This window comes from Channa argus, chromosome 6 (assembly GCF_033026475.1).
Source record: "Channa argus isolate prfri chromosome 6, Channa argus male v1.0, whole genome shotgun sequence".
Lineage (NCBI taxonomy): Eukaryota > Metazoa > Chordata > Actinopteri > Anabantiformes > Channidae > Channa > Channa argus.
Window position 1 is genome coordinate 22,215,992 of NC_090202.1, and position 22,731 is coordinate 22,238,722.

At 40.7% G+C, this 22,731-nt stretch overlaps 1 protein-coding gene across 11 annotated transcripts in view; it reads right to left on the reverse strand.

Moving 5' to 3' along the window:
- The window catches only part of robo2 (roundabout, axon guidance receptor, homolog 2 (Drosophila)), a 245,448-nt gene that overhangs the window by 22,691 nt on the left and 200,026 nt on the right, over positions 1-22,731 (reverse strand). For 6 of the 11 annotated variants that reach the window (XM_067506392.1, XM_067506386.1, XM_067506389.1 and 3 more), the window contains 13 exons: positions 19,660-19,784; positions 17,921-18,092; positions 15,176-15,381; positions 14,094-14,175; positions 13,810-13,975; positions 13,543-13,709; positions 12,138-12,259; positions 10,095-10,326; positions 7,080-7,204; positions 6,809-6,985; positions 5,587-5,770; positions 4,655-4,681; positions 1,775-1,817 (listed from right to left, as the gene is read on the reverse strand). In XM_067506392.1, coding sequence (XP_067362493.1) covers positions 1,775-1,817; positions 4,655-4,681; positions 5,587-5,770; positions 6,809-6,985; positions 7,080-7,204; positions 10,095-10,326; positions 12,138-12,259; positions 13,543-13,709; positions 13,810-13,975; positions 14,094-14,175; positions 15,176-15,381; positions 17,921-18,092; positions 19,660-19,784 — 1,828 coding nt within the window. Of the gene's footprint in view, positions 1-1,774; positions 1,818-4,654; positions 4,682-5,586; positions 5,776-6,808; positions 6,986-7,079; positions 7,205-10,094; positions 10,327-12,137; positions 12,260-13,542; positions 13,710-13,809; positions 13,976-14,093; positions 14,176-15,175; positions 15,382-17,920; positions 18,093-19,659; positions 19,785-22,731 lie in introns of all 11 variants that reach the window. The other 5 variants (XM_067506396.1, XM_067506395.1, XM_067506394.1 and 2 more) reach the window with 2 other exon arrangements.

Genomic DNA, 22,731 nt, shown 5'->3' on the forward strand with positions numbered 1-22,731 from the left:
AGACTATTGAATGAAACTTGAACTTGCAACACTACAGTGGAAGATGCAGATTAGTTTCTAGATTAACTCTCAGGGAATATGCTGTCATTTAGCATTCAGATCAAGGGATGTAAAGGAATCTCCATAGCAACAGTGTTAGTGAAACCTGTTCAGTGCAATGCTCAGCCCATTCTCCCTGCCTATAGGAGTGAACCCGCTTTGCTAAAATACTGATCAGTGTCGATATAGGAAGTTATTACTACCTCCTAATTACCATCCCCCTATTAGCAGGGGGATAAGGAATGGGCCCTTATCGGCTTTTATCAATTTCAATTGAGCAGCCAAAGTCACATCGCCCAGGTCTACCAATCTGCAGCCTATTTATCTTCCATGAATCATTTATTTTGTGATCGATTAAGTGTAATTGTTCAGTCAGAGCAATTTGGCAGGAGCCAATGAGAAACTGGAAACAGACGAGGCATAATTTGCTATTGTCTAATTAATGCAATAAACATCTCATGTAACTAATGAACACATCTCTCTTTGATACTCTGCTACACATTTTTACTATCAGGGCAGATGGGGAAGTTTCAACATCTGGGATTTAACGGCACCAGAGTGACTAAGGGATCAGAGGCTTGTGTTAAAATAACAGCTCCCGTCTGCATCCTATTCCAGTGATTTTTTTTTTCCAGTCTTTGCCACTGACTAAAGGTATGACAAATATAGAGCACCACAAATAGAGACATTTAAAATCCCATTCCCTGGACTAAAATTCAGAACCACTTATGTGGAAAATTGAAGGGAAAACACTACAGCAGAAAGGAGATGAGAAAAGGCATAGCAAGTGGTGTGGCTAATTCATTGAGAGCTTGCTCGCAGCACACAGAACAATATAAGCAAAATTGTCCATTGTGGCATCCAGTCATACACACACAGTAGGGGGAAGGAAAAAACAAACAAAAAAAACAGAAATATAAAAACTCTGCAACCAGACCGGAGAGCAGACACATTCCCAAAAGCTCTGAGACACACAGGGTCAGGTTTAGTTGGCAATCTCTCGCTGAGTGTTTGAGATCTGGAGGCTTTACCTAGTCAGTTGTGATAAGCAGTAGATAGACAGAAGCCCAGCGTCCTCAAGGGAGTCTCCTGAATACTCACAAAGGCTCAGTAACTGGTGTCATTGAGATGTGCCCAATTCTCTGTAGCCCCTCTCTCCTTCACTAACACACATTGAAATGGAGCAGGCTGTATTGGGGGTGCAAGTGGGGTACCTCCACACACCTCTCCCCTGGGTAATTATTTTTACATTATTACATGTGCTCAGATCCCAGCCGCCCACGCGAGGTGACAGGCAAATTTATCATTCCGGAGGGCTTCTGGGTTGCCTGTAGCCAGCAGCGGAAGATAAATGACAAAATAAAAGCACTCTCTGTTTAAGTTCTTTCTGTTAATTCTGTTGAGGAGATTTATGAGTTCATCTATCGATGCATGAACAGAGATGGGCCAGAAATGGATATTTGCACACCGGTTTCCAGTTTGCATGGTAGGAACACAAATATTGTATAGTATTGGTGTCTATCAATCTATCAGTCATTTATCAGTGTTAGAATCACAGGGAGCTTGCTGTAGACATGGTGTGTGTCTAAAAAGGAAAGGTAGTGAAGACTTGGACAGCTTAGGGTAGAGGAGTAATAATGATGAGAAGTTTTTTAGCTTTTTTCTTGGGATATTGCACTTAAATTCTGATACATTCAGTTTGGTGGTGTGGTTTTGCATCTGGTGGGACACTCACCTGCCATTGCTCATCAGCCCTCCATCAACTCTCTGGAATGTCACTAAAGTCAGGAAAGGAAGAAAGAAAAAAGAATGGAAAAAAGAAAACAAGGTGTTACAAACAACCAGGATTTACAGTATTTCATTCATTAGAATAAGACACAGTTTCTTGTCCAGTTTGCCCTTGTGTCTGAACAGCTATGTTTTCTTCTGTTCACTTTTTCTTCACACAGCTGGATAACCGATGAATTCACTAAGGGATGCAGAGGTCCCTCTGAGCCCAATGCCTTTCATGTAAAAAAAAGTGCAGTGATGAGGACTGGATATTGCTTTGCTTTGCATAAGTAGAGACGTCATGTGCTCCTCAAGGACAAGACGCCTGATGAGAGGGAAAACTCATTTTCATTTGTTATTTTGCTGCTGAGTTATTATCAGATCTGTGATTTAATCTCAGCCAAAAAAAAGATTAGAAAAAGCAAAGGGGCTCATTAATCACGTTGCATTTTTTTTTTCTACAAGTGTGAAGGCAGAGTTACTTATCCTTCAGCTAGCAGGGCTCCCCAGAAGCCATGCATGTGGCTTGTTCTATTACAGTGATCTATAGATAACAAGGAGTGCTCTTTGTCAGTGGCTAGTACAACTCCATGGCTCAAAGTGAGATGGCTGTGAAGGATCCATTTCATCTCTGTTCAACAGCCATGATGACAAAGCCGCATCGAGAGTTCTAAGCATGTAAGATCTTCAATGGATTGCAGGACACATAAAAAAAGGAGCAAGAGTTTTGGAAATCACCTCATACTGATGAAGGGGGAAAAACAGAAGGGGGTAAAAAGAGAGAGAGCTGATTTACTCAACAGAGAGGAGAGCTGTTAGTAATTTGGCTCATTTGTTCCACAGATGAAGATTAAAGAGAAAAGGAGGCTGAACATTCCTCTTCTCTTTTCTGTTTCATTTGAGTTGGCTTCACAACAAGCCCAGACATGGGCGACAGAGGGGGCTTTTCTGTGGGTGACGTAGCAAAGTTGATGACAAGGAAAGGAAACTCCCACAACAGATTAAAGGCATTGCTAACAAGACATTTTCTTCTTGCACAAACTGTATTTGAGGATTTTAAATGAGAGAAACACCATATAAAATTTGTTGAACATGCATGTCAGAACAAGAGCTTCTTCACTGCATTAAGGTTTAAGCTACTGATTACAAGTAAGGCAAATTAAAATACTAAGTGATAACAATAGTTAGACACTGCAGGTCTGTCTGAATAAAATATAGCTTTGTTAGCTCAAGACAGACTTGCCATTCTTTATTCAGCTACAGCTAAAGCAATTTCTCTTTGTTCCACCACCACCAAACTTGGATAAGAGAATTCTCTGTCATTTGAGAAAGAGGACTGACAGGAGAAGGAGGTGGAGACGAGGGGAGGCTATGCAGCAGGAAGGCCTCTGAAGTCCCTATCAGTGCTCAGGCACATTTTGGGACTGCTGTGGAATACTTTTATGTTAGCCCAAGTGACATAGCGGCATAGCTGTGCTTCTCGCCGCTGTCTTCCAGATAAGCACTTTCTCCAATATGAATACAGATTAATCCCTTTTAATAAGCATTAAGGGGGGTGGACCTAATCAGCGTATAAAAAATCCATCAAATCACTTTCCTGCTGGCTGTGTGCCTCAATAATGTAGTGATTTACCTCTTCTACACTGACAGCTTTAGGAGGCTGAGACAGGACACTCTCAATACATCAACTAATTGTCAATACAGAGGAGAGCAGCACTGTAAGACTCTTCAGCCACACTCCAGCTCCTGTTCTAAATATCACCTCACTCTAACTATATAAGCTCTGCTAGACTTGACCTTGTTTTGTGCTTGCCACTCAAAAATAATTTTAGTGAAATAACATGATTCCTCTCAGGATTCCCCAGAGGTGTGCTTCCAATTTAAAACCAGATAAAGTTTTACTAACATATTAATCTTTTCCATAATCTTTTGTTACAGCTGCTGTACAAAGACTAAAGCTCCCTGTATGATATACATGGACCAAAGAGCTCCATGTATATTTCACTACAACTTTAGTTTAGTTAAGGTTATCAGTAAATCCAGGAAACAAAAGGGAAAGGTACTACGGTGACCCCGGATTCACTGTACTACAGTTATGTGTAAATCTTATACTGCACAGAGGACTCCAGACTTTCTTTCTTTTACGTCTTTTCTTCTTTTACTTTTTACGTTTTTTCCTTACACCCAGCGACTCACTGTCTTCTTTCTGTTCACTCCATCCACAGACTGACTGATTTTGTAAAGTGTTGTTGTCATTCAGGCATAAATTAGAAAAGACATTGACAAATAATTGTTTCACCCATCAAAAGACTAGTTTGCCCATAATCAAATGACATTTAGCGAAGGTCGTCAGAGTAGAGGGGGACATCATTGCAAAAACTAAACAGAAGGAAAAAAAATAAAATACACCACCCATCTGACTAATGGACACCTTCATATATGTAGGCACTATTTGAGTTTTGAAAAGAAAACACAAAGGAAATGATTATTTTAGGAGGAAATGACCAGTCTTACCCTGCACCACAAGACTGTCACAAAGAAAAATACACAAGACAGGATGAAACGTCATTCAAAAACAGATAGCCACAACAAACATATGCACAAATACAACACAAAAGGCTGAAGGTTTGGCAGGGAAGAGAATTCAAGTTTGCTGGGCTCTGGTCATGGCGAATAACAAATTCCTTATTGTTGTTTTGTGTGTTGGGTTTAACTACCTTCTTCAGTAATAGGTTTGGATTTGCATTAGCCATAACCATTAGTCTGACAAGTATATTTACTATAAGTGGGCAGGAAATGAATTTGCATTGAGGTGGGGTGAGGAGACGGGACAAATGAACAGTACCTGCAGGGGTGAAGGTGAAGGACTGAACTGCAAAACAAGAAGACAGAGAAGTTGTGTGTTAAAAGCCTGCAGAGATAAGCGGTGCTTTAGGGGTATCTGCACACTGGGGATGGGGTGAAGCAGAGAGATGCTGAGGGTGAGAGAATGCAAGTCTGCATCATCACCAAGTGTGCAGCATGTCAGACATGAAGCAGCCAGCTCAGTGGGGTAGAAGCGGTGGCACAAATCAAAGAAAACACACAAACACGAGTAACATACAGAAATGAGGAGCAACTTAACCAAGCCAGCATATACTAACTGCCACTGTACTCACTTTTGTTGACTTGCTTAAAATAAAAAAATGAATGAATAAATAAAAAACGGCTACACAAACTTCCTCTTGAATTTCTGCTTGTTAATAAGGTAAGAACTAATGTTAATAATAATAATAATAATAATACTTTTTCAGTTCGTTATGACTTTCTGTTCTGTAATTAAATCTTGTATCCATGGCAGCGTATGCAGACTTGGTGGTTGCTAGTATTGTGTGTGTGTGTGTTTGGGGGCGGGGAGGAGGAGGAGGAGGTCACTGAGTAAGATGTCAGGGTCGGTGTGTAGGAGGAGAGTTGGATGAACTCCAGCTTTACTGACCAGTAAAGAGTCCAGTTCCCCGCTTACTCTACCACCCTGGGCTATTAACCAACACCGTGGGTGGATTTGTTAAAAACTATAACCCAGTGGATACGACTCACACTGACCTTCCTGTTGAGCTTTAACACTGTAACCATTTAAGCCTGCTAGCATCGTTTACAACATTTCATCAAACCTGTATTGATTATGCCTGCAAGATGATAATGTTGTAGTAAAATCTTCTTGCTTTGATAAGGAAAATAAATAAATGTTTTCCATTGTTAGCTAAAGGACAAAAGCAGAATGAGTATGATCAGTCTAACCTGCATAGTTACTGAGGCCCTTTCTCTTCTTTCTTCTCCAGTAGAGCCAGATGCTGAAGCCCATGAGGATGACCCAGCAGGCTCCTCCAATACCAGCAATGAAAGCAGGCTGCTTCACCACATCAGTGATCTGCTCTGTGATGCTGTTATTCCGGTTTCCATGTATAATCACATCCCGGAACTCCTTACCTGAACGTCAAAGGGGCAAACAAGACCATATTAATGTGATCCTGGTTTACTAGGTAATGGAGAGAAACAGGAAACAATAAAGTTGCTGTGCATAAGTTGATGCTTTAAAGTCAAAATGAGGAAAGCTAGACACATAACACTAAAGGGCTTGAGATTAAGAATGTTCCACATTTTAAGCAGGTTGTTTACCCAGTGAAACACACAATGTGAAATGAGGAGAGGATCCTGGCCTGTATTGATCTCTTACTTTGCAGCTTACTTTGACCACTATGCTTGACACCATTTCTTGAAGCATGATAAGACTCAAAGCACAAACAAATGTTACATATCTCACACATTGATAGGGACACTCTCCTTTATTTTTTTTGTTTGTCTGTCCAACCTGAAAAAAGATGCCTCCTCATTGCTGCACCTAAACTTTTTACCTCTTCTTTGCATTGATTGGGATTTTGGGGTTTGAATCTTATCTGATTGAACGGTATATGGACAGGAGCTGTCATTTGCTCTGTGACTGTAAAAACCCTTGATATAAATATGTAATTTGTGATATTAACCTATATATCATAAATCACATTTAATTTAACATACTCATAAAGGTGAAAACACACACTTTATACATATGTGCCTGACTGCAAAGTTTTGAATTATTGCTTCATCTTTATTGTTTTGGAATGTTAACACAATATTTTCACATCCACAGACACGCAGACACACTACATATTATAACTGCAAGCTAAGCGCTCTGCTCTCCGAGATGGATTATGTGAGTGACACTGGGGAAATAAGAACATGCTACAGGCCAAGCCATCAGTTATGGGTCAAATCAGGCACAATCTGCCTCAGCCCCACATAAATCATACGCGGTCATGCCACATCTCAAAAATACAAACATTTTAACAATTTTATCAATCTAGAAATTCCTACTTTTAAACAAAACCTATTTGAAATACGTACATTTATTTGTGAATGCTAATGTGAACATGAAGAAACAAGAAAACAGGATGTTGAAAAGCTGCGAATGCTTTAAATGAACCTTACCGATGACTATAGACTGAGGCTCACTCTTGACTCCAACCCCTGCACTCGTGCTGGCGGCCACTTCCACTCGGTAAACCACTCCCACTTGCAGCCCGCCCACCACCACAGAGCGTATGGCTGCATCCACTGTTTTATTAACATGGAAACGTGTCTCATTCCCTAGACACCAGATCTAAAGCAGAGGAGGAGGAAAACACAGAGGCAGTTGACTTCATGTTGCTTTGTATAAGCTAAATAAGAATCTATGTTGACTTGATGGGACAAACCTTGTATTCTTGGATGATGCCATTCTGGTGGTCTGGTGGAGGGGGATCCCAGGAGATGCTTATGGAAGTGCTGTTCTGGCTTCCCACATTCAGGACTGTTACCTGCTGAGGTGGGGCACTGGGAGCTGAAAGAGAATGCACAAAATATCTCGTTCAAAAATGAAATAAACTACTGAGCATTTCAGGCAGCAGGAGAGTATTTAATCCTCAGAAGCAAGAACACTGGGATGTGAAGCAGTTATGTAATATACATCTGATGTTTTTGGAAAGGAGCTCATAAATATGACGATACAAGTGTGCGTGCACACACACACACACACCCACCCACACACTTTTCCAAGGAATGTTATTCTTCAGGGAATGGCACAGGTGGCTAGGGCTGTCAAGATGTCTCATTAGAGGGGATTTACATGAAGACCACGGCAGGTCTGATATGGCTATAGTCTATCTTTAACATTTCAATATGATTTAATATCTCATCCTCTGCTCTAGCCTAGTGGATTTGCACACAGAATACCAGTATTGATTTGTGGAATGACAGCCAGGCACACTCGAGCAAGTGCTCTTACTGAAGCTAACTCCAGCACTGACTGAGCCAGGGTGGCATGCGGGTCAACGAGCTTATGGGATGAAGCACAGAGGAGAGGAAAATATGAAAAAAATAGACTTTAGGGGAAGGAAACAAGGTTCCTGTAAACATATTGACTGATTCCATCGATCAACTAGATGAGACTAAAGGCAGTAGGTAAGGATCAGAGGAGAGGTTCAGAGCGAGGCACATCTCAATGAAGCGGCTTAGACAGAGTGGATAGAAACAAGACGAGTCCGAGATTTCATAACCCTCACTTTGTTGTTATTCTGATGGCAACAATCCCCTGACCCCACAAGGGGTAACAAAGGAAAAATAAATAACAGTTGGCCCAACTGGAAATAACGTTTTAAAAATAATGTTTTCTCATTTCCGCAGTGGCTGGCAGGGTAGCAGAACCACAGCAGAATACTGACAGGTCAATTACTCCTGGGCTGCCTTTCCCTCACCTCGCCTCCATCCAAAATGGCACGTGTCACCCTGTAAATCTGTGCTCATCCCTCAGCGCGATTGGCCACACCGGCCCCTAGAGAGCCAGAGAGCCCTGGCATAGTGGAAGATGAATGTGTCCAGTGATGAACCCAACACCTTGGCCAGATTAGAAACACTCTACCAAGGGAGCATCTGATCAAGCATCCTGCTGGGGTCTCTCCAAGTCATCCAGGTGACAAAGTGCTGGATTGGTCTGTAGCAGCCATCAGTGGCAATGTCGTTCAAAGTTAATGTTATGAATGATTTAGCATCTTATTATCATGCATATTTGTGCTAAACAATGTACATTTTCATTAGAGGCCTCAGAGGCTGTACTAATAGAGCCATTAACAGACTGATGTATAGTGGGCATGAATGTGACCCCCTGTCTCTCGAGCAGACACTGCTGTGCTGCACAATGAGGAATGCAAACATATATCCATATCAAAAAAAGAGAAGCCAATAACTGATATAAAGCAGTGGGTGGTGTGGGAGGAAAAATGTGGACCTTCCTGAGAAATTCTCATCAGCACTGTTGAAGATGAATCCACTACGAATTAAGATTTATCCAAACATTTACTTCCTCTTAAATATGAATTATTTGGCAGAAAACATCTCCTCTGTCACATCTTAGGCAATCATTCAGTGGGAATCAGTTGGCAACATGAGTACATTTATCAGTCATGACATGACTGGCCAGATGGAGAGTGAGAAAATGTGTGATAAAGGAGGGCGGCAGAAAACAAAGATGGACACAGACATTGGGCACTGGGTTAATACTGTAACCCTGCACCCACGTAGACCCGCACTGGGTTTTCTCTAATTTTCTTAGCTTACGGACAATCTAAATTGTAATCAACCTCTGAACCAGAGTTGTCCATCCATCTACAGTAGCTGCAATTCTTAGCAGTCCCAGGGTTTCTGAGGAGCCTAGAGCAGAGTATTTGATGGTGTATCAACTATGACCAGCCAGCAGTGGGGTTGTGACAGAAATAGGAAATGGCCAAGCCCTCTGAGGCACCGTGATGCGGATGGAGCAGAAGGATGGAGCGTTATCAGCATTGGTAATAGCTGTGACATACAGGTTCTGGAGGCCTTATGAAAAGGAGATGAGCTGGCATGTATGTGTTAGCTGTATGTGTGTGTTAGCGAGAGTGTGCACTGGGGACAGCTGTAATGTGATGGCAGTTCCACTACAACGGTGCATACACTGGCTGGCCACAGGAGATATGGTCCCTCTGAGAGAGGAAAAATAAATGGGCCTGTCAAACAGGCAGGATGTGAACTGTCTCCTATACATACAAGCATGAATATGTTGTGGCAAGATGGGCTTTGTCTCTAATACAAAGAGTATGTTGTTTTTTTATGCTGTTGTGAGCATACAGTATACTGAAATCAGAACATAAGTTATTTTTAATTATTACATTTGAAAGTTTAAGCAAGGCTGGTGCAATATTGTTAAATGCATTCCTGTTTTGGCATGGGTCAAAACAGCAAATTCATCCAAATACAAACCTGTGCAAGTCTGTGTGTGTGTGTGTGTGTGTGTGTGTTTGCCTATGATATTGTGCCACACTGCTCTGTGGCCTTGTCAGAGCCTGTAGAAATCAAGCTTCGGGCGACAGATCATCTTTGCAGGAGGAAATGTGTGCAGTCTCCAATCACAGCTCAGGCCTGTGGCTGTTGGGTGATGGATTAGAAAAAGGCTGGCACCATTCATGAACCAAACTAAAAAGAGCAAGAAGATCAGACAGACAGGCACAAACATGCATGCATGTACACATTCATTCGTACATATGCCCTCCTTTGTCATAGAGAGAAGAGGCACCAGCCCTGGTGATATTATGACAAAAAACCAACACAAAAACAACCTCCAGGATCATGTGTCATCTGTCATCCCACATTTGTCCGTACACAAAACAGTCACTAATTCTTATATTTCTCCCTTTTCATACCTTCCTCAGTTGTCCGTGCTGTCCTGGATTCGCTGTCCATGCCTTGAAACTCATTGAAATAGGGCCGGACCTTGATCTCATACACAATTCCTTTCTTGAGTCCGGAGAGGACTACACTGCGCTCAGAAGGGACCTTCACATCCTGGGTTTGCCAGGGTCCTGGAGAAGGTAGTCCTGATGTCTGTCTGTACAGAACTCTGTAGCCCTGAATGAACTGGGACTGACGATCCACCTAAGAAAGTTAATGAAGACAAGATTACTGCTGTATTACAGCGGAACAAAAATTCTGCAGAGAAGACCAGTAACCAGTAGATACAGAAGTGTGTGTTTTCTGCTATATATTTATTCCTCACAGGATTGCATGCACACTTTAGAGGCTGTTAGTCATTTAATGACCCTTATATCTGCAGCTATGACACCCTTAGGTCAGTTGAAACCCTGACATTACCTCATTCACACAGCTCCCAACCCAAAGTGGTAGCTGCTCTTAAAAAGACTTCTGGTAATGCCACCTTAAACAACATATGCATGTTTCATTTGTATTATAAATACTAACTGGTGACAGGAAGATGGGGCTTACTGCTTCTAATATAGGCTGTGAAAATGAGAAGTCGTGCAGCACCAAATACAGACACCCTGGAGAATCCAAGAGAATACACAACACAGGTGCTAACACAGATCTGACCAATGGAAAAGATGGAGAGACTCAAAGTAGATATCTCCTACAACTCACAGAGGACCCCTCCCCTAAAACTTTAGCCCACTTAGCCAGACAGAAAAGCCTGAATTTATGCAGCATAGGAGCACGCGCATAACTCATAGTAATGGCTTGTTAACAGTAGAAGAAGTGAGCAGGGCTTTCAAGTGGGATATTAAGCAGCTGTTTTTCGCCAGTGTAGCCCAAGTAAATCAGCAAAATGGATTCCCTGCTTGGTATGTGACTTTTATTAATGAAATGATTTGGGAATATAAAAGCTCTCTCAGAGTGGCCCTTCTGTTTACTGAAAGGACCCCTGATTGATTCAGTAGTCATGTTTTGTGTTGGCTGTACATTGCAATCATAAAGTATTTCTTTAGCAATAAATTAGCTATCAAGTCTTGGGGTGAGATGTATTACAGGGGTCAATAAACATGTCACCAGGAAAACTGCTAATGTGGTGCATTTGAAAATGGAAACACACACCACATGCCACTAAGAGATACGTGTACACTGTAAATACCTGCACCTGAGTGATTTATAGAGGAACACTCAGAATAAGCAAGCACATAGTCGGTATTAACAACGTAATATAAGTAGGCATTTTGGACGCACTGACATTAAAAACAAGTTTTTAATTGTTCTACAGGTGAGGCAAACAAAACATTAAGTACATATGTGTGGCATAAGATTGGATGTTACTTGAATACATGAGTGTAAAAGAAGATGAATGCATCATCAGTCTTTAGTTTAAGAGGGAAACAATAAAAGCCCACAGTATGGAAGACAAGCAGATGTGTCTGACAGCTTTGATGAGGTTTAAGGAAACAATTCTCACTTATTTGATGTTCAGTTACTTTTAAGTCACCCATTACAATATTTCAAAGGTGCAAAAAACACCCTGACAATAATTTCCTGGCATAAAATAAATGGTGGCCTGGAGGAGCAACCTTTTGGCTTCAAAGTGAAAATAAACTATCTTGACTTTATGGCTCAATTTTGCTAAATCAAAGATGTAAAAGAATGTGGAGGAATAAGAAAACCACAGACAATCTGTAATTAGGTTCTTTCAGTATTAGCACTTGATCTGAACAAATTAAAGTAATGTACAGTACTTGCTAAAAGTGTAGTGTTAGTAAAATGATGGATGAAATACTGAATGGGTCTAAGGGGCACAAGCTCAAGGTCTTGATAAACCAGGGGTCCCGTGAACCAGAGCCTGTCAGAGAAACATTTCTTGTTTGAAAGCCATAGCACACAGTGATAACGTGGTCGCCACAAATATATGTAAAACAATCCCAAAATGGAGGAAAAAATGACACGCACATGAGACACGCTGCACTTACTGTCCATGTGACCTGAATTGTTGTTGGGCTCAGGACAACTGGGTTGTGCAACCGCACTATGACCTCTCCAAGCTCCTTCTGTACGTGCCTGTGGTCAACACCCTGAGCTGGAGGACTTATATCTACAATAGAGCATAAAAGGAAACATTACAAAAGAGCAGAGGGGGAAAGTATGACGTAAAATAAGGAAACTCTTCCCACTCTCTTCCACTTGGCTTTCGCAGCATACACTCTGTTCCTCATATTTAACCTTGGGTCATCACCATCAGAAGTAGAATGGTAAAAGAGTGACCGCATAGACCAATCATACGTAACAAAGAAGCGTACACTTAGTGATTACGACTTCATTTGAAAAGGAGCGACTTCATCTGCATAACAACGACTTCATTTCATTTTGTATTAAGGTGCTTTTCTGGTTCAGAGAAAAGAACTGAGACTATAGATGTTTGACTTGTCTGAACTTACTGAACAACCACATCAATAAATGCACCCTTAAGGCTCAACCAGCAGACACTATCACACTATTTTCCAGTTCATTTCCTATTTAGCACATACACGTGTTTCAAATCACAAGCCACAAAAAATTGTAATGAATGAGATACTGAGTGTGGTTGACGCGAGCCACATTTTGAGTTATTTACTGCAGGTAACCTTGCAAAGGAAATAATATTTCAAACCCTGCTTTCAGACAACCAAACACACTCATGACTCACACACTGGAGTAACAGGGTGAGACAGGCCAAACAGTTAAAAAGAAGTGAAAAATCAATTTGTCATGAATCCAGGCCGTTGTCAATAAACAAGTCTATATCATCTCAAGACCTTCACCTCAGAAGAGAGAGACATGCTACACTTCAAACTGAAGCTACTGCTCTACTTTTTAAACACTTGGCATGTGTTTGATAGAGCTTGGCCAAAAGTTGCGTTTTTATTTACTTATTTATTTTTTACTAGGGACTCATCATATCAATATAATCTGGAGACTGTGGTCTGTCTGGTACCATAATCAAATTGTCTTTGGGTTAGCAGCCATTTTCTTCTGTTATGACCATTAACATTGCAGGGATAACACTAACTCAGTTAGGCCTTCCAAATGTAGACATGCTTATTTTACATAATTGCTTAACTGTAGACTTAATGAGCTGGCCTGAGAAACGGAATGTGACCTCTGGAAAGTTCTGCAGTGTTTTAATACATTACTGCAGAGAGGACCACGTTTTGAAGGGGAACATAGCGCCCTTTCCCCGTCAAAATACCAGCATACTCAGCAAAAAAAGAAAAACTACACACCAACAGGGAAAGTTATGATAACAGGTTTGGAAATAACTGTACATGTACTCAATGAAATATATAACATAATATATAAGTCAAATAATAAAAGCAATTTCATATTGATATCACGTACCTTGTGTTCTGACAGGATCTGACATTGGACTTGGATCACTCAGGCCCTGGCTGTTCACTGCTCGTACCATAAACAGGTAGATTGTGTTTGGACGCAGACCTTTGACAGTAAACTGGGTGGTTTTGATATGATCTGCTACTGTTTGCCAGCTGTTGCTCACTGATTGACTGTAACGAAAAAGCAAAAGATGATTTCACATTATTATAGTTTTATTTCATCATCATCTCACATTGTGCAATATATTTAAAGTATACTTGTAAAACAAACCTGAAGGCTTCAATGACAAAGGAGGAGACAGGTGAAGCTCCAACTATGCCAGTCTGCCAGGACAAGGACACACTGTTCTTGGTGACATCAATGACCTGAGGTTTAGATGGTGGGCCTGGAAGCTCATTCTCATCATGGTTTTTAAGAACCATTACCCCACCTGATTCTGAAGGGACAGAAAAATGGAGACAGAAAAAAAAGACACTTTTGAATTAAGATAATACTTTACAAATTAAAGAGCATCATTTTTTTCTGCACATAAAATATAGTGTGCTATATTATACCTTTGACTTCTAAGAAAGCACTCCATGATGTTTCACCACTGGAGCTGGTAGCCACACATGTGTAGATCCCGGAGTCTGAAAGCTGGTGTGCAGCAAAACACACACGCATATATAAATAACACCAAACACACAGTACTAGCATCAACACAGACAGCTTAATGACTCCACTAACACTTTCAGTAAAAGGTTCATATCATTTCACACGTTCTGAGAGCAGTAGCAATGACTGCATACATGTGGGCTTCCAATTGCTGAAACACTGCAAAGTGATGGGGCGACTTCACAAGCAGCCTTGTGTCGGCCAAATCATGTGTCATTTGTGAGTGCCTCAAAGTGCTGACGCTAATTTCCTAATGAATTCCATTTTGTACTCACCACCCTTCCATCTCTCTTCCACTCCCCCTCCTTATTACCCCAATGTCCTGCAGACCACAATGAAGCCAGGCTAATTAATTTAGGGTGGGCCGCTGGAACCCCCTGGAACGATGACAGCTGGCTCATCTCTCCATCCCTCTTAGGAACTTTGGTTGTTTGTTGGTTTTTGTCTCTGAGCCTCCCCTCCATTTATTAAATAACATGTCAGTGGTGGGCAGATTTGTCAAGCGTAATAGGTATTCCTCTGAGGCCTCCATGTGGGGATAGGACAACATGAGCCTTTTAAATTTAATCTACTCTAAACGGTTGCACACATGTGTGTATATGCAGGATCTGTGTATACATGGCTCTATCCAACAGCTGGAGTCCACCCAGCTCTGCAGAGCTGATTCTTGTTGAAGCTGTCATACCCTTAAGTGATACTATCAAATAATTAAAAACAAAAATCAATACTGCCTACTCACCTGTTTATGGTATTACAGTACCATCCTTAAGCCTGTGCTACTAAATTCTATAAAGCTTTTATCTGGCAGTGTTACAAGAATGGTCACTTAAACGGCATAAACATCTTGCATTAGGATACATGAAGGCCAGTGACAACTTTGAGAAATTAGAGTGAAACAAAAGCATGGTATACAACATATGACATTGACACTGTAGCACAAATAACCTTTTGAACGCTATATAAGCCCAATGAAATCTATTACCTTGAGGTTTTTGATCTGTAGGCTGCCCAACTCCTGCAGAGACATACGAGGATCCTTTCCCAGCAAACTGAGCCCATCCTTCAGCCAGCTGATGGAGGGGATGGGGTCTCCTGATGCCTGGCACTTTAACAGTGCCATGCTGTCCACACTGAGTGTCTGATTAGATGGCCCTTGGCGAATGATAGGTGGCGGTCTGTCTGTGAGCACTGTGTTACAAAGACAACAGTGTGAAGATATTGTCTGTATCATTCTGAAGCTCAGTTGGATGACGGTTTTTACATGACGCATCTGACTAGAAAATAAAGTCAAGCATTGATCATAAAATGCAATGGGGTGGATGTGGGTATCTATCATAAAGTAGACCATTTTCTCTGCAGGTCTTGTAATTGCACCACAGAACAATGACCATGTCCTGTCTTTCCAGGAACCAGGGAAAGAAAAGCTGAGTAGTGCTTTCTAGTTTCATTGATGTGGCAGAGGGATGCTATACAGTTTCCAGTTACTGCCTGGGTAGCCTTATTTTTATACACTACTCTAGACTCTGTGGTACAGTTTGGCGGTGAGGCTCTAGCCTATTGACTCAGTGTGGTTCTGTAAAATACTTCATTATGTGCAGCATGGGGTAAAATAAAAGGTGAATGTCAAATACTAAATGTCACTGAAACCACCAAATGATTCTTGTCTGGTGTAAACACAGTAAGGAATCTTTTTGTTAAATATCCCTTTCATAATTTGTTCTACTTTCACTTTAGATAAATGCTAATAATGTGATGAATTCCATTTGCATGAGGAAATTCATTTGTTATAATGTGCCAAAAAAGCCTGTGGGTCCCTTCTATGAAATAGTGGCTATGTCAGAGGTGATCTCTGAGAGAGTTAGCACTCCAGCACTCAGGCAGTTTATATATTTAGAGTTGAATAATGTGGAGTCCCGCTGGCATCACAGAACCCACATTAATTAGAAGGTATGGATTAATGAAGTCAGACCTGCAGGGGCTAATTACCAATTCTACCTCAGTAACCTTTAAACACATTATCACACCCTCGATTCAACCTCTATTTTCTCTCTATCATTTGAATAAAAGAAATTCCAAGTAATACACTTCTGTTGTGTTATGGTGGCCCCTTACTTTAGGTCAGATAAGACAGAGAGAAAGAAACTGGCCAGAACTCCAAAATTGATTTCATTAATGATATCTCACTTTTTTTTGTCTTCTGGAATGTTTATATTAGGGTAATGCAATCAAATAAGTCAAAAGTGATAATGGAAACCATAAAATAAGCCAAAGGACGAGTCAAAGCACCTGCTGCTAGACAGGCACTCACAGGGTTGTAATATATCTTATCTCTTAAACACACCCAGTGTGTTTTCTGTCTGCTTCATCTATAGATTTACACAAAAAAACATGAAGCCCATACTTTCACTACTACTTTTTAGAATATCCTAAATTAAGATGTACATCCATGTTTAATAATGCATATTCTTAGTTTATTAGATTTACTCATGAATACGGACAGTAAGTTATGTCCAGATTCGATAGACACAAGTGCTTCTTCCAAGGATTTAATGTGCCTGATGTATGTGTTGATGGCATGTAGGAGTGACAGGGGAGGAGGCAAGACCTGACTGAGGCCTTGGGTCTCTGGATCAGGAATTTCTCATTACAGATCTCCTTGAACTCCACAGATTGTTGTCAGGGCACTGGGCAGTAAATCACATAAAGACTGCGCCAGGTGTGGCCATGACCTCACCCTGGCCCTCCTTTTGTGATATATTTTAGCAGAAAAAAACCATCAAACCTGAATATATAAAACACACAGCGGAGGTTTATGAAAACCAACTATGAAACCAAATGAACTTTACTACTGATGAAAGATCTTGTTTTTCCAATGTTATGTTGTATCATTCCACATACCTGAAAGACATACCAATTCTGTTCCATAGAAGACAAAATGGCATAAAAATATTCTTTTGGTGCTTCTAATATTTCTGCTAGCACGTACTTCAACACACATATGGATGGCTGTCTATCATGCCATCACAACAGCTGAGCAGATTAGATGCTCCCACACCTTAGAGGATCACATAATTCATTCCACACAAAACCACCTTCACTCACTCACGTCCCCTACTTTTCTTCTGTAGCTCTTTGTCTTGCTTCCTGCCAAATACATGCACTTGCACATGCACATCTAACCCACTCACCTAAACACTGATCATCAAACCTGAGGGAACTCAAGGTCAATGCTTTATTTTCTTTCCAAAGGGAAAAGCAGAAAATTTTAATTAAATTGTGCAGGAAAATAACTTAAACAAAACACGCAGAGAAAAAACACAGAAATTGAAGGTCATGGACATACTAGAATTTTTCAGGCTGAGGGTGAATTTATTCTTGCACATGAAACAACCACCATTTTATCTCTACTTGTGTATTGAATGTGTAATTTTAAAAGGTGTAAAAGGCCAAATTCAAACTCTCTATAAAGCAAAAAAAAAAAAAAAAAAAAAAAACAAAACAAAAAAAAAAAAACAGCTGCAGTTAAACCATGGCAAAATAAAATCAGATAAGGTCAGTATGAAAGTTTGTTTAAGGGTAATCAAGAGAATCAAACCTGCATATTAAAATACATCTGTGTTTGCAGACACAGTACATATGTACCAGTTTCACTACATTTACAGTGGTTGCTAAGGAGTGGGCTGTAGTTCGCTGGCATGAAAGAAGTTACGCGTCAGTTTTCCCTCACCATCTGTGACCTCCAGTTGAGCCTTGGCGAGGATACTGCCTGCAACGGTCAGGGCCTGGCAGATATAGTAACCAGCATCTGCCCGCTGCACTGATGAGATGGTGAGGTCCCCGCTGGGCGACACCGAGAAGCGACTGTTGGGCTGCTGGGGTTGGTTGGGAAAGAGCAAATTCTACAGAAAAAGGAACAAACAGCCAATTAGTGAGAACATGGAGCCAGTACAACCTGGAAAAATGACAAAATGTACACATATTCAACACCACCAAACTGACACACGTACTGTGCACACCCACATACACACAGATCAGACCATTACAGCTATGGTACAAACAACCTCATCTATCACTTGGTTAGTCAACCTCACAAACTGCACAACATGTATACAGTGTGATGATTTGGTTTCGTACTTATTCCTGGGCCAAGCCAGAGGCTCCACTGTGTTATGAAGGCTACTTTTGCTCTTGTTGGCTTCACGACTACTTTCCTTTCTGCTTCAGTTCCACAGTGGTTTCAAGCTTCGGGAAACCCCCCAAGACCACCCCATTTGAAATGCATTGATATATGAAATGTGGCACACAAATTAACTTGCCTTTCCTGATGACAAATCATCATCTTTACTACTTTTTTGATCAGCTATTCTGTCACATAATCCCAGCTTCTCCTTTTTTAATTCCGCTTTTCTTCATGATCCCCAAAGGTAACGAGCAAACAAAGTGGTTGGATTTGATTTAATTACACCTAATCACTTTAATGCAACAAATTATGTTGTTTTTTTTAATTAGGCTGAGAGATGTACACTCCATTATCCTCAAGTGTGGGAAAAAAAATTATGTCATTAATTATCCTATTTTGCTTATTTGTTCTCCCAGAAAATACCTCCATACCTTTTTCTATTGGGTGTTACAGAGTAAGATGGAAAAAGCACTGATTAACACAGAGGCACAGGCAAGTGCAGAGATGGTCAAGACATGAAACTGCTTGTATAGATCTGTTTGTAATGCATTCATGTCATCTTTAATCACTATGTGAGACACAGTCTGGATATAAATCTGAACAAGCTCACAACATTATTACTCAGTATTATTTAATGATTCAGATCACATGTTTGTAAGGGATAAAGTGGGTGCGTATTACACCAAATATTTGTGAAACCATGTAAGTAAGAGTCTTACTTTTCTTCAGTCTTTCAAGATAACTTTGCTGCAAATACAGGCCCGCAGGCTATGTGTATGTGCATGTATGTGTGTTTGAACCTTAGCCAGAGCTAACTCATATCTCTGGCTCATCTACAAGTCCCAACAGGCTCCTAATTGGCACTGTTGCTGAGCATTGTGAGGACACCCAGGTATTTGAATGGGTTATCAGCTTGAGTGAGGGATAGGATCGTTCTTATCAGTGCAGGGTCACAGGAAACCGATTAACACTTTGCCAAGCACACTGTTGGCAGCCCTGAGAACAAAGGTCTATCTGTGTGTCTATAGTAAAGATACAGATGAAAGATACTGTATTTCAATGTGTAGAGAGCTTGTGTTTGTGTGTGTGTGTGTGCATGTGTGTGTGTGAGAGACCATCATAGGTACTCAGCATTTATGGATAAAGCAAAGATGATTCAAACTGCTGTGTACTGATAAGACTACACACAGCAGATAATAAAATCACCCTAATAAGGGGGTAATATACTTTCATTTGGGAGAAATATTATGAAAATGAGACACACCAAGTTATGTGAGCTTGTTTACCTGACTTCCCTCCTTCTGCCAGAAAACTGCAGGCTGAGGGTTTCCTTTGGTTTCACATGGAAAGGTGGCAGTGCGTCCCTGAGCCACAATTTGGTCTCTTGGACGGATGACAAACTGAGGTGCAGCTGAAGTCAAAAGGCAGAAAGAACAAGCATTAGTAGACTGCATGTTCACAGTGGGGCCAAACATAAGGAATTGGGGATTTCAAGCAAAAACAGGCAGTGTACCACATGGTAAAAATCAGAATGGGAGTGCCGTACAGAGCTTCCATGCAGCTTTATAACCATATTTCGCTCTCTAATGACTTTGCACAGAGGAAGAACACCAATGACTCCAGTTGCCATGGTAACCAGGTTGGCCATTCATCCAGGTGTGAGTGTGGCTGAATGAATGACAGTAACGTTGGCATTCACATGAGGGAGAGCCTTGGTCACAATGGCATTTACTGTAAAGTCTGAGACAACACATAGGCACACCCATGCCCTGGCATCCAAAACTACAAACAGATATAGACATATAGGGTTAATCACGTTTGACTTTTTATATGGTAAGACTCAGTCTGCATCAGAATGCATCTCATATAAAAGTCAAGATCTGAAGTGGCTCAGTACTTCTGATCAAAACTGTATCAAAAGGTAGTGTGAGACAGAAAATACTTTTTCTGTGTTTACCACACTTCAAGCTAACACCTTTTCATCAAAGAGAGAAGAGGCTTGAAATGCTATCAAACTATCAACACAGTGTGAAGGTTTCTCAGTCAGCATTCACAACTCCATCAGGAGCCAGACCAGTTGTCGCACACACCGAGTGAGACATTTCTGATGGACAACTTGACAGATGCAGTTCAATATTAAAAAGAGAGGGGTGCGCAGATAAGATACAAGCTATTTTAGTGTGTAGCTTTGCCTCACTTAACTCGCTGACCGGTTTCTGACGGCAGGCTAGGGAGCCATAAATTCACATGATATCTTCATATTATCAATGATTCTCATGACACTTATTCTGATTTTCCAAAGGAAAACTAACAGGCTGAGGCTGATGAATCAAAGGACATAGCTGGCAGATCAGTGGAAAATAGAAAAATCTGCTTGCCAACTTAAATTGAACAGAGGAGTGGCAAGTAAAAGAGAAGTGGCAGTAAAAGAAAATGTTCATATGCAATTTTCATATGCTCAAGAAAAGTGCAACTGCATAATATTTCCCAGTTATCTCAGTAGTGAAACTGGATCTCTGAACTTTGATCTGAGGTAATTTACTGCATGACTCAAGCTCTCTTCTTGTTTATTCTCTGTCACTGAGGGCCCTGTGTTGACAAGAACCACGTTTGTCAAGATAACACATCAACGTTACGCTCCTTACAGGAGGAAACATGGTTCTTGCACAGATAATGAATGTCAACAAATTAAAGAGTTGCTACCATAACCCCCACTCCTGTACGGTTTGTTGTAAAAATCTACGACCAAAAAAATCTACATCTTAATTGTTGCAACACAACATCTTGCACCCTTTCTGTTTCTTTTGATTCCTTTGTACTTGTGAGTCCTTTCACTTGCCAGCTGGTTCTAGTAAGGCCAAACTCTTCCCATTTGGCTGGTTTGTCCATGTAATCCCTATTTTGGGGGATGTGTATTTGTCAAAGATACACACAGTTGGGAATGGTACAGATGGCTACAGATTTACTGCCTTCCCGTTTGGACCTTCTGTAGATTGGATATCTTGTGGCTCTCACAATGCTGGGCCTGATACAGAGATCCTAAATCATGCTCTGGCAAGGACTCACTTTCCTCTGCTCTGTTCCATCCCACACACTGCATTAGCAACAACTCACTAAAAATATGGTCTAACACCTTACTGGCCCCTTATTGCTTTGTTGCCTGGCCTTGTCCTTTCTCACACTCTTTTAGTCACTGTTACCTTCTTTCCCATTCTCTCTTTTGAAAAACTTTACCCAATTCTTTATATTAATGATAAAGAGAAGTGAACAGAATTAAGTGAGATAAATCTTTATGATTGTATTAATAGAATAATTAATAATTTGTAGCTGAAAAAACAAAACTGTGTTAGTCAGCTGTATTTGCTGAACTGAAATTTCAACTGAAAATCAGGCGCATAAAATTTCAGTTTTACTTTTAATAACAGCCAGTAACTTAGAACGGTTTCTGTAACCCAAATTCACTTGTGATTAATTTGGTTCTTACTTTAAATTGTTTAAAGTAGCTATCAATCATCTGTGGACATTTGTTTCAGTGTGTTTACATGCACCTAATTAGAAAGGTTACAGTCAGCTTTCTTTGTGAAGCTGATTTATTTACACACCATGTAAATGGGGAAGCTGGTTTTCATAATCGGGGTAGGGGGTAAGGGAAACTCAATTTCACCCGGTAGATTTGTCCGGGAAAACACAGAAAAGACACAAAAAAATGTTTCTGATTAGCTTTATCCAACAGCAGATGTGCATGTGGAGAAGTATTTAGATTACTTTACTGCTGCATGTATACAGATTTTTCCAGTAACTAGGTTTCCTAAGTGCATGTGAACTCTGTTTCTCGGTTATCAGAGGAAGCTGCTTTTTGTGAGTAACCAGGTTTCACATCAATGCTGTCATTAACTACAAGATACTCCAACTGTTTCACAAGACAGAAACTGCTTGCTTTTGCTCGCTTAGCTAATTGACTAATACTGTGCTCCCCTTACACCCAAAGTGCTACTTTAAACCTCTGGTTGTATCTGTTAATGTACATTTAAAAACAAATAATAATTCATATGAATAAATAATTCATAAAAAAGGTGCATGTCACATAGGAGCGCAGATCAAAAACTCCGACAAATCAAGAGGGAGTCAGTGGGTGACAGTTGCTTGGCTCAGGGCTAACTCATACTGGCCCTGATTTGATTCAGAGACCCTTAATGACATGTGAGACGCTTCTTCCTGTCCCCTTCTAAGGAAAGAGATGATTGTACGCCCATATTTAATTCACGACAAGTCACATCCGCCTGGTTTGCAGAGGGCTCAGCATAAACAGCAGTCAGGGTGAAAAGAACAAATGGACAGAGAGATAGACATCCACTCAA